At 41.9% G+C, this 13,170-nt stretch overlaps 1 protein-coding gene across 2 annotated transcripts in view; it reads left to right on the forward strand.

Moving 5' to 3' along the window:
• The window catches only part of RASGRF2 (Ras protein specific guanine nucleotide releasing factor 2), a 197,798-nt gene that overhangs the window by 53,576 nt on the left and 131,052 nt on the right, over positions 1-13,170 (forward strand). For both annotated transcript variants that reach the window (XM_039545903.1, XM_039545904.1), the window contains exon 2: positions 9,202-9,308. In XM_039545903.1, the coding sequence (XP_039401837.1) occupies positions 9,202-9,308 (107 nt within the window). The remainder of the gene's footprint in view (positions 1-9,201; positions 9,309-13,170) is intronic.

The following is a 13,170-nucleotide window of genomic DNA, read 5'->3' on the forward strand; positions in this document are numbered from 1 at the left end:
ACTGATTCTATTTTTAGATACCAAAAAGGGAGGGATTGACTCAGGGAATCATTCCCAATTTTGGCTTTTGCGCCCCTGGCTGATCTCAGCCAGGGGCACTATGACAGCAGCAAATAGTGCAGTGCAAAAGGACTGGCAGCCATGATCATCTTATTACCAATTTATGGTATGGTAGATGGTACAGTATGGCTGGTAACCATCTCTGCTGTCATGCAAAAGCAAAAGCATGCTGCTGTGTAGCGCTGCTGAATCGCCTCTGTCAGCGGCATCAAGTACACATACGGTGACAGTCACAAAAGGCAAAACAGGCTCCATGATTGCCATGCTATGGCATCTGCCAGGGCAATCCAGGGAAAAAAGCCGCGAAATGCTTGTCTGCCGTTGCTTTCCCAGAGGAAGGAGTGACTGACGACATTTACCCAGAACCACCCGCGACAATGATTTTTGCCCCATCAGGCACTGGGATCTCAACCCGGAAATTCCAAGGGGCGGGGGAGGCTGCGGGAACTATGGGATAGCTACGGAATAGCTACCCACAGTGCAACGCTCCAGAAATCGACGCTAGCCTCGGACCGTGGACGCACACCACCGATTTAATGTGTTTAGTGTGGCCGCGTGCACTCGATTTTATACATTCTGTTTTGCTAAACCGGTTTATGTAAATTCGGAATAATCCTGTAGTGTAGACGTACCCTGAGTAAGGGCCCTTCAGGAGCCTTCTTATTCCTTGCAGTATCTGCAGGCACTTGCCAGCAATCACCAGCAGCTGTCTCCCTGTTTATAAAGTGCAGGTGCCTTTCTTTATGCCCAGTTGGGCAGCAGATTATTGGGCCCCCAGGTGCATTGGACCCCACTCCCTCTGAAAGAGGCCAGACATGCTGTGACAGGGACTTTGTATGATGGGGAGCCTGACCTCAGTATATTACAGTTGTCAAATTTTTGTCATACAGCATACATAAACTTCTCCAGTCTAACACAAGCCTTATTTTTTCAAACAATTATTGCTAATTTTGATGTGTTGTTCTTCCAGTGAGTGGTAACTACTAGCCTAGCAGTTCTTAAAAAGACGAAATTAATGTAATCTTATGGTGTAAACTGCTTTTACAGGAAGCCCAGCAGAATCCTAGATTGATCAGTGACAGCTGACTGTTCATGCAGAGTTATTTTTAATCATCTTCCTAATCCTGTTCCAGTAATTTCGAACCAGGCAGGCCCAGCAGATGTTCTCCACATCCCACAGTTAAGCACAGCTTCTCCAGCTTCCTTTCCAGTTTAAAAAGAAATTGAGACTAGTTGGAGTTAGGCACCAGTGGAAGAGATAATATAATAGTTTTATTTAAAACTTTCTGAACTAGAGGAAGATGATCTTTCTCCAGCTTGATCAGACTGTTCTTTCCATTGACTTATTTTTTAGTAGTGTGTTGCTAATAAGATAAGTTCTATTTTTTTCCTCTCTTTACAGATACACTTAAAAAAAACTTTAAAAAACCTTTTCTACCAAAGTTGTGTATGTTAAAATCAATGCTTATCATCTTTGTAAATCCATCTATTTGAATACTAAAAGAACAGCTTAAAAAGGAATGACTGAATCTTTTGATATATGTATAAAGTACAGAATTTTTATTTAATCTTTAGCCTTCTACAAGTCTTCATTACATACTTTCAGGAGAAACAATAATAAAAATAATCTAACTGACCCAGATACCTAATCCTAAAAATATAAATGCCTGTTAGACTAACAGATAAAAATGATGGTAGCTGATATAAATCTGTCCACAAGGTCATAAATATTTACTCTCAGTCACAAATGGGTTTTTGAAAAGTGGGTTTTTTTATTACTACTGTCTAAATCAAAATGATGTGGAAATTGAACTGCTATTTAGGAGACTTGAGCAATAGTACTACTATTATTTATATATGAGCAATAACACACACCACATGATGTTGAAAATCCAGGAATGTGTCACAGCTACTATCTTCTTTTCTAGCTTGTTTGTAACAAATGCCTTTGATAAATAAGTAACATTTATCAAAATGTTAGAAGTCCAAGGATTACTTCAGGATTCTTTTAAAAAATATATTATGGTACTTTTATATATACATGTTGAGAGGTGAATTCTATTTTTAAATATTAGTTTATGTGTGAAGTATCTACTTACAATAAGATATATGACTTGCCAATGGTGTTGCAGAGCAATAAATATGCTCACAACTTTTTAAAAAAGCAAGTGAAGCTTTAATAACTTCCTAAAATCTTCAGTTTTCTGTGAGCCAGCCATACCCACCAAGAGCTCAGTCCTGCTCCAGTTGAAGTCAATGGGAATTTAACGTCGACTTCAATAGGAACTGAATCAAACTTCTAGTCTGTCATTTTCTTAGTCTAACAAGGCATTTATATCATGCTCATCACCATAGTAACTGAATGCCTCTAAAATCTATATCATCCAAATCCCAATATAAAATTTCCATTGAAATCACTACAAATTTTGTTTGACTGAAGGCTGGGTTATCTGACTTTACAAGAAAATATAGAGAGGGCTGTGAAATCAACTCTCCTCAGTCCCTCCTACTTCAATTATACCTAGAAAGTAAATTAATACTTGTACAGATCTATATATTTATTCTCATTTTATATTTGATTTTCCATCTTTATGAAACATGGTAGAAACCAAGAACTCATAAAGACACATAGGTCAGATTGATTTTAAAATGCATACACATCACATAGCCTAGAAATTCTGTACAAAATATGAAATAAATAGTTAAATCTCTGTGTTGTTAGTGCAATTGTTTTCTGCCTTTTAAAGATTATTTTAACTGCATTGTGTCATAAAAAGGATCTTATCTAATGCTCTTTTAAGTGGGTCCTTCCACAACTCATTAAATGTTTCTTACCCTACGTGGTACTCACATTTAAGTGGTAAGCATTGTTGAAAGCATTGTTGGTTTTATAGGATTGTCCTTTAAATGATGTATTGACCCTTTTCAGAGCTTGGAGTGGTTTATATTTGAAAATTCAATAGCTATGAGCCTTGACTTTCATTGTGAACTCTATTAAATGTGAATCTTTGTACTTTAGCTTGTTCCTATGATTTTTACTTGTCTGTTGCTAATTTCTGTGTCCAAAGTCTTCTATATGAAACATCATTTATATAGGATTTAGGAACTTAAAGTTCAACTAATTATCTAATTCCAAAAGAAATAACTTCCTTTTTATGTATACCTTTCCGTGGTCAGATGGTATGTAGTCTACCTGATGTTAATTAAAATTAAATCAAATATCCCAGTATATGCACTAGCATAAAGGCAGTTGGATGTAGTAAATATATATACACCGCTACCTCGATATAACATGACCCGATATAACGCGGTAAAGCAGTGCTTGGGGGGGGGGGGGGGGGAAGACAGGGCTGCGCACTCCGGTGGATCAAAGCAAGTTCAATATAGCGCGGTTTTACCTATAATGCGGTAAGATTTTTTGGCTCCCGAGGACAGCGTTATATCAAGGTAGAGGTGTATATTCTAATTCATAGGGTCTACTTTGTAGTTAACTCATTATTAAAGAAGCAGCACCTACTGACTCATAATAATTATATAGTAGTACATCTAATTTTGACGATTGTCAATATTTTTCATAAAATGAATCATTTTAACAGGGAAACTGTCTCATGGACAATCTTTCCCTCTCAGTTGCAATTAGAAATTAGATTTAAATATTGACTTGAGAAAGTCTTTCTACATATGATTGTAGATATTGTCTGTGTATGTATTTCTGATCTTCTCTTCTTCTTGATACATTCCTTGATCTTTCTATTTTAAAACAACCATTAACTCTGAAGATGTACTTTATATTTTCTTGATGATTTTAGAAATTGCATTTTCCTCAGAGGATTTCTTGTATTATCACTGCACCTGAGTTGTGAATTTGACACATAGAGTAAAATGTGTGTTGACATCACTGCTGGATTACTATTTGTAACAATGGCTGGTGGACCCACAGGAAGCTGAGTTAGATGTTTCACTGCTGATTAGAATGACCTTGGAGTTTACCATTAGACTCCAGATACAGATGTAGTTACGTTTAGTGGGGAGAGCATTTTCTCTCCTCATACTTTGCACCTACCCGAGAAGAATCATTTTATACCAGCTGACTGCTCAGTGCCCTATCCTGAAGTCCTTCACTCACAACTCCCATCAACTTCACTAAGGCCATGTCTACACTACAAGTTAAGTCAACTTTATGTAAGTCACTATGGAGCCCCCAATTTAAACAAGTTGATCTTGTGTGTCCACACTATGCTAATTGTGTCATCAGAGTGCATCCTCACTAGCAGGGCTTGCATCGACGCATGGAGCACTGCACTGTGGGTAGCTATCCCACAGTGCACGTAGCCAAGTGGAATTTTGGGTTGGGCTTGCAGTGCCTTATGGGACCAAAACATTGGCGTGGGTGGTTATGGGAACATGGCATTAGCCTCCCATGATGCACGTACCTCCTTCCCTCCCTGAAACCAATGGCAAACAAACCAAGCCTTTTTCATGCCTTTTTTCATAAGCCTGGGTTACCTGTGTGGACCCCATAGCACGATAAGCCTGGGCACCACTCAGTTGTACACTGTTGTGAGCATTACTAACAGCTCGCACCTTATCTTGCAATATTTACACAGCCGATACAGGAGCTGCTGCATGGAACAATGTGATGCCATGCACGCAGCCCTGCTGGAAAACACAGAGTGGAGCAATTCACAGTTGCTGGCAACAGTCACACATTACCTTGACACGGTTGAGTGCTGTTTCTGGGCCCGGGAAACAAGCACTGATTGGTGGGACTGCATTGTTATGCAGCTATGGGATGATGAGCATGGCTGCAGAACTTTCGAGTGAGTAAGGCCACTTTCCAGGAACTGTGTGAAGAGCTTTCCCCATCCCTGAAGCATAAGAATACTAAAATGAGAGCTTCTCTGACAGTGGAGAAGCGAGTGGCGATAGTGCTGTGGAAGCTTACAACGCCAGACTGCTACTGGTCAGTGCGGCATCAATTTGGAGTTGGTAAATCTACCGTGGGATCTGTTGTGATCCAAGTTTAGAGGGCCATTAACAGACTTCTGCTAAGAAGGGTAGTGACTCTGGGAAACGTGCAGGACATAGCGGATGGTTTTGCCGTGATGGGGTTCTCTAACTGTGGTGGGGCTATAAATGGAATGCATATCCCTATCTTGGCAACCGACCATCTTGCCAAAGAGTACATAAACCAAAAGGGATACATCTCAATGGTGTTGCAAGCGCTAGCGGCAGGGCCAGCTCCAGGGTTTTTGCCACCCCAAGCGGCAAAAAAAAAAAAAAAAAAAGCTGCGATCGCGATCAGCTCTACTGCCGCTGCTTCAGTCTTCAGCGGGAGTGAGGGACCCGCTGCTAAATTGCCACCCAAGAGCTGGACGTGCTGCCCCTCTCTGTTGGCCGCCCCAAGCACCTGCTTGCTGGGCTGGTGCCTGGAGCCGGCCCTGGCTAGCGGATCACAGGGGCCGTTTCACTGACATCAACGTGGGAAGGTTGGGAAAGGTGCATGATGCACACATCTTTAGGAACACAGGTCTGTTCAGAAATCAGCAAGCAGGAACTGTCTTTCCAGACTGCAAAATAACCATTAGTGATGTTGAAATACCAATCGTGATCCTGGGAGACCCAGCCTACCTCTTGCTCCCATGGCTCATGAAGCTGTACACCGGAAGCCTGGACAGCAGTAAGAACCAGTTCAACCATAGGCTGAGCAAGTGAAGAATGGTGGTGGAATGTGCCATTGGATGTTTAAAAGGTTACTGGCACTGTTTGCTTACTAGGTTAGACCTCAGTGAAAGCATTATCCCCATTGTTATTGCTGCCTGCTATGTGCACCAGAATATCTGTGAAACAAAGGGAGAAAAGTTTCCGCCAGGGTCGGGGGTTGAGGCAGATTGCCTGGTAGCCAATTCTGAGCAGCCAGACACCAGGGCAATAAGAAGAGCACATCGAGGGGCTCTGCATCTCCATGAAGCTTTGAAAACCAGTTTCAGCAATGAGCCAGAGTAAAATGACACTTATCTGTGTTGTTCCTTACCAAACTGTCCCTCCATTTCATTTTCTCCCCTGTAAACTCCACCCCACCAACTACCATGTGTGGAATGAATAAAGAGCCTTTTCTTCTCAATCCATGAAATTTTATTATGCACACAAACACACAGAGAGAGCAAAGAAAAGTAAGATAACTTGGGGCAAAAGGGCTGATAACATTGGGGAGGGGAGAGAAATAAGGAAAGCTTGCTTACAGATGCACTGCAGTAGCAATCAAGGGTGTGGGAATGGGTGCCTTCTGGTCCTTGTACCCTCCCCTGGTGTTGAGTGCAAGTAACACTGAACATTCTCACTCCCTGCCCCATATGACATTTTGGGGAGGAGGATGTAGAACTGGGCCATGATGACAGCAGGTTCAGCATAGGCTGCAGAGGGAATCTAGCATCCATCTGCCTTTCTTGAACCTCAGCCAGATACCTCAACATGTCTGATTGCTCCTTCATAATCTGCAACATCTCTTCTTATGTGGCACGCTCTAGTTCTCTGCATGCTCTTCTGTCCTCTCTGTCCATGTCCAGGTTCTTGGACAGTGTAATCCTCCATGTTCTGAGCTCCATCTTGTCACTCTCAGAGGTGCATTAGCTCATTGAATATGTCCTCACGAGTCTTCTTTTTCCACCTTCTAATCTGGGAAAGTCTTTGTCCTGGTGTGGAGGATGCCCCGACGGACAAGGTTTCAACTGTAAGGAATGCAAATCACAAGGGTAGCATTGACAGTGCATGCATTGTTTCTGTTGCAAGGTTAATTTTTTTTAATTAAAAAAATCACCCCTCAGTACACTTCACTGCAAGCCACAACATAATCACAACCACTGGCTATTGCAAGAGTCGGTTTACTGCTCCAGCCATGGTGAGTAAGGCCATGAAGAATGGGTGAGAGGTCTTGTGCTACTGCTTTTGTGAAGCTGCAATGCTATGTGCTGCAATTATGCCAACAGAGTTAATACTGAAGTGGTGTGGGAAAGTGTCCTACCGTGGTGGATGAAATAAGGCAGCCCTTCCCAGAAACCTTCTGCAAAGGATTGCAGACTACATCCATGAAAGCTTCCTAGAGATCTCCATGGAGGATTCATGGGCCATCCCCGTGCACCTAAACAGTCTTTTTTGGAGAGCACCCTCTGCATAGCTGGAGTGACCACCGATACCCACTACACCTAATTTTTTGTTCAGATTAAACATAAAAAATAACAGCATGTAACCCCTAAAGTCTGATAGGAAAGGTGTACTCACCAGAAGTGCCTTCCCCGGCATCACGCTCCGCTGACAATTGGTCCTGTGCAGGGATGGGCTCCAGGGTTAAAAACAGTTCTTGGCTGTTGGGAAGAATGGATCCACCGTTTGCCTGCCTTCCATTCTCCTCCTCCTCCTCCTCTTCCATGTCAGCTTGAGGTTGCCTGGGGTTCCTGGGAGGTATCCATGGAGCGTCTTGGGGTAGTTGTGGGGTCACTGCTGAGAATTGCATGCAGCTCCTCATAAAAGCAGCATGTCTGTGGGGCAGAACCAGAATGACTATTCACCTTCCTTGTCTTCTGGTACGCTTGACAAAGCTCCTTTATTTTCATGCGGGACTGCTGTGTGTGCCTGGTGTAGCTCTTCTCCCCCATGTCCCACACGATCTTGGCATAGATGTCAGCATTTCTTCCGCTGGATGGGAGCTCTGCCTGCACAGACTCTTCTCCCCACACAGCAATAAGATCCACCACCTCCTGCGTACTCCATGTTGGAGCGTGTTTGCGGCCTTGAGTCTCCACGATCAGTTGTGCTGGTGAGCTCTCCACGCTGATCAAACAGGAAATGAAAATTCCAAAGTTCCCAGGGCTTTAACAGGGGAGCGGCTGTTTCCTGTGTATCTGGGTGATGTGCAGTGGAATTGAAAGTGCTCTCCAGAGCGGTCACAGCAGAGCACTATGGGACACCTCCTGGAGGCCAATTCATTTGAATTACACAACGCAGTGTCTACACTATCCTCATGTCGACCTGTGGATGTTGAATCAAGCACTAATCCTCTCAAGGAGGTGGAGTAGAGAAGTCGACTTTGCAGCCCACTTATGTCGGTGGAAGGGACTCGGAAGTGTAGACACATACATTATTAGATCGACTTAACGCGGCTTACGTCAACCTACATTTGTAGTGTAGACCAGGCCTAAGAGTTTGCGTTGGCAAGGAATGCAGGACTGGATCCTTAGTGTGGCATCTTCATGGTATAGTTTTGAAAATACAGAAATGACTGTTGTTTTTTTCTGGTCCTACTAAAAATGCCATCTCTGCCTGTACCTATTGCTCCACTAGCTATTCTGATGTTAATAAGAACACCCCTAAGATTCTGCTTGCTGTGAAGCACATTCTGGGCCAAGTCCTGCTTGCTTTACTCATAGGAGAAGTGCCATCAAAGTTAATGGCTTCTTGTGTATGAATAGGGCTTCATTGTGAAGACAGAAGTCTCCTCAATACAATTTTAAATAATTCAGTCCTAACAGTGAAAACTAGAGTGAGAGAGAGACATGTTTATTGAAAGGGGAAAAAAAGATTTAGTTTTTTAATTTTTGTTTTGTTTTGTCAGAATAATGAAGGAATAAACTAGACTTTCTGCTCCTTGTGTATTATACATGTAGAGGAGCTTTGAAGGTTTGTTTGACAGTACTTGGTCTGAAAATTGTTTTCAGCTGTCACTCATACCCACAGGAGAGGTCTTTTCTAAAGTAGCATTTGAAAAAAATAAAATAAATTGACCTAAGGTAAAAAAAAATGCAAAGAATGAACTACAAAGACACCATCCTTAAGTCACCCTGTTGTACCCAAGTATTGCAGCTGCTAAAAGAATTATGCTATGATGTCTTCTATTTGGAAGCTTTAGAACAATGAATTATCATAAGTATCATGAAAGCTGCTGTACCAATATACAATGGAGAAAATTAAGAATATAGGTTAAACTTCAGCTTTGCATTTTATGGCCTTCATCAATTGAAACTGAATCCTTAGCAGTGTGTAATGTTTTGGGTTGTATCAGAATTCATAATATTTTATTGTATCTTATGCCTGTGTTTTACTTAGCAGCATTTTTAAAACAATGTTTTTGCCCCTTAAAATTTGCAGTACTTCTTTACTGTTGTCTTTGGCCATGAAGGGCAGAAGCCACTGGAGCTCCGTTGTGAGGAAGAAAGTGATGGAGATGAATGGGTAGAAGCTATCCACCAAGCTAGGTATGAAACCAGGCTCTTAATTTATTCTAAACTCCACTTTTTGATCTTAAGAAGATGGTAGAGATTTTTAATCTAAATACACTCTTTCTAAAAAGAACGTAATTTATTTTAGGCAAATGTATACTTGCATTCCCCAGGTGAGTTTCACTGGATAGAGTGTTACAGATACAAATTGTTAAAGGCACATGTGTTTTGCATCACAAACAGTCAGTGCTCTAGACAAAATTAGTTTCAGAGAACATGTTTTCTTAGGGCAAAATACTTAGGCATTAATTCATTTTAAATGTAAGAGCTGCTTGGTCAGTAACTTGCAAGTCAGAAATAAGTGTTCTGTAGCCATAGAAGTGAGATAGTGAGTGACTCACAAAATGCCTTCAGATATGAGGGTACAAAAATGAGGAGACTAAACTATATTTATATAATAAATACATTTCAATAAATAAAATGCCAGTCACAAAATTTAAATCCAAAACACTTTCCAGTGTGAAAAAAATGAAAGGCTTGTCACTGTCGTTTGACTGCATTATGACTTTCTACCATCCAGTGCCTGTTTCCTCAGAAAGGACCTGGGTGAGGAAGATGAGGATTACAGCATAATGTGAAAGTCAGCCAACTCAGGTTTTGGGAATTGAGCTGTAGAAATGAAGGCCTTTTGCTGAAATGCCTTTCCTCCAGGTCCCTCCCTCATTTCAGAAATCACAATTAATCTGAACAGCTATGGTAATGCACTGAGAGGGCAGCAGTCTCTGAGTTGTTCAGGATCCAAACCATCTAAATACATAAATAGAAATGGTTTTGCTTTTGCACTAAGAAATGAGCACAAGTTTTAATTTACAATTATTTAATGATGATGTAGAGGGTCCTGGCTCCACTCAAGCCAGGCTTTTTGATGTGTGATATGGGTAAGAGGGGTTATGATCCCAGCCCCTCTTTTCCCTTACCTATCCACTTGTGGAGGGTATGTGCTTCAGGGGTCCTCTTGAACCCTGAGGAGGAACCTAAAGAAATTGAATCAGGGCCTGAGAAGCAGGAATCCAAGGAATGCAAGAGGAACCATTCTTGCAGGAGAAGGAGATGGTGCACCAGGTCCACTGCACACAGGGTAGCACCAAAGAGAAAAGGGAGAGCTCTTCTTAGAAGAGGTGCTTGTTCTGCAGCAACTCAGCATAGTGCTCTGAGTCAGGGGAGCTGATCTGGATAGAAATGAGGGAACTCCTACACATGAGAGGGAACAGACAATCTAGGCCTGTGTGGGGTTAAAAAAGGCAGGTTTCCCCCACCGGTCTACAATATAAGGGTCAGAAAACCAATATATTGGGTAGGGATTAGGCTGAGACCGCCAAACTCATTTTCTCTTGTTTTTTAAATCAGGATTTGAACTCTGACCTCCAATTGTGGCCTAAAACACAGGTTTTCACTATCAATAGGTTTTACATGGACCCATAAAGACAATGTTGCCCCCATCCCTATCTTGATCTAGCCTGTCCTTCCATCTAAATCACATTTATCAGGTGTCTTATCAAATCTCTTTATTTGCTGGAGAACTTTTCAGGGATTCAGTAATTTTATTCAGTTCTGTCAATCTATATCTTATTATAAAAGCATAAAATTGCTGCTCTTAAAATGTAAAGCTCCTTTTCCAGGAAAGTTACACATTCACTTTTCTTGTATAGGTTTCCAAGCCAGAAGAGTAAAACTAGGTGAAATACGTGCAGCTTGTTGTATAAATTATTCGCCTCCCTGTAATTTCACAGTTCAGTACTTTGATATCAGCTTCTTTTTAATGAGGATTTTTTGATATATGAGTTGTTAATTAGTAACACACCAGCACAGAATTGTAACTGACTCCTGCCCTCCACCCCCAAGGTGTCACTGTTAGCCCTTTGGTACACCAGTCCTAAGTGCCTGGTAGTGTGCTGGGTATACCATACACTCAGAGGCAAGCCCTGTAGGTGCTCCAAGCTTTAGGCCCCTCGAATTCTAGACCTTGGTGGGTCCCCCATAACACTGAATATGAGAGTAACAAAAGATGCATTACTACGGTTGCCTGGAATAAACATTACACTTTTCCTAGGTATGATGGCTCCAAGCCACATAAAAAGTTGATAAAGTCCCAGAGCATGAAGGTGGGGCTCCTCTAGTTTAGTGCAGGGATACTCGCTCAAAGGCCACCCCTTTCCAGAGACAATCACGCACTGGCCTGCAAATCCCTTGGCCACAGTCCTGTCCTTTTATGTGGCACCTCTAGTCTCATCCAGGCCCATTGCCCCACTGTTTGTAGGTCACTCTTGAATGTCCACTAGCTGCAGCTACCACTGGCCCCTTTGCCAACCACCAGTTGCATTCCAGCCCAGTTCTCAACCCTTCAGTCCCAGCTCCTAAAATGCCTGACCTCCTGCTCCTGCTTCAACACATTGACATCACTTTCTTTTTAATGAGGATTTTTGGATATATAGGTTGTTAATTAATGGCACATCAGCACAGTGTAAGTATCGGATAACTTGCTCCCTTCAGCCTCCTGTTCCTGCTTGCCTCCAGCTCGCTCCTGAGCCAGGTCCTCTTTGACCTCTGATTTTACTTCTCTTCCCAGTGCTGGAAGTATTGTGGAGCAATCTGTTGGCTGGGAGTAACGTAGTGCTTAGTAAACAGCCAGCGTAGCTGTAGAAATCACCTTGCTAAATAAACTTTGAAGAGCTGGCAACTTTATTACACATTGGGGATGGGAAGGAAGCAGATAGAAATATCAAAAGACAAACCAAACTTGTGAGATCATCTAAAAAAATCCTTATGATTTTTGGAGGTCTGACTCATGCCTTTTGGGGTGGGCAATACCAAAGCAGTTTGGAACCAAACCCAGCAAGTTCTTTTTGCTAGGGATTCAGATACATTAGATTTACTTGGAGTTTCATGTTTGCACATGGAATTTCAGAATAAATCATGAATCTCCCTCACTCTACCCCTTTTTAGTTTCTCCCTCTCTTCACAGAACCTAGGACTCAGCTTTAATTTAGAAGGCCTTCTTGGAAAGAAGGGGAGGGAGGATCGTTCCAGGGGCCTAAAACTTTTCTTTCCCTGATCACTTTATGAGGGGAAAGGGTGAAAAGCCTGTTCATACTCCACTGAGAGTATGTTTTTGGAGAAACCAGATGGCGAGTTCCCATAGCTTTAATTTTGACGCTGAAGGAAATGTTGCCTGGTTTGGGAATTGGTGCCATCATTTCTTACAACCCTAGCCAGTAAATAGGAGAAGCATAATAAGTACACTTCAAGGAAGCAAACAATTTTCAGTCCTTTTTCACAGGCTATCTAGCGAAGTCCTTGTTCCTTAATGGAGCATCCCTTACAGGAGGGTAGTGGAAGTCTAGACTGACGTATAGCTCACTGTGGGATTTCCATAATTATTCATGCAAGATGAAGTTTTTCTAGGCATTCCTCTAAAGGAGGGAGAGTTAGCAGATAAACAAAATAAAAATTAAAAAAATCACATTTTATAATCCAGCTCTGTAATTTCACAGAATATCAGGGTTGGAAGGGACCTCAGGAGGTCATCTAGTCCAACCCCCTGCTCAAAGCAGGACCAATCCCCAGACAGGTTTTTGCCCCAGATCCCTAAATGGCCCCCTCAAGGATTGAACTCACAACCCTTGGTTTAGCAGGCTGATGTTCAAACCACTGCAAATTTATATGGATTGTGACCATAGCAGCTGTGAACAGTGTTGCTTTGCTCTGCCATTTAACATAACTTTGAGCTGATGAGAAATTTAATTTTATTTAATTCTTAATTGAGCAAATTCAACAGTAAAACTTTATGAAAGGGAAAAAATAGAAAGTAGGGGCTTTTTACTTATCCCCCTATGTTTGA

This window comes from Mauremys reevesii, linkage group 6 (genome assembly GCF_016161935.1).
Source record: "Mauremys reevesii isolate NIE-2019 linkage group 6, ASM1616193v1, whole genome shotgun sequence".
NCBI classification, from domain to species: domain Eukaryota; kingdom Metazoa; phylum Chordata; order Testudines; family Geoemydidae; genus Mauremys; species Mauremys reevesii.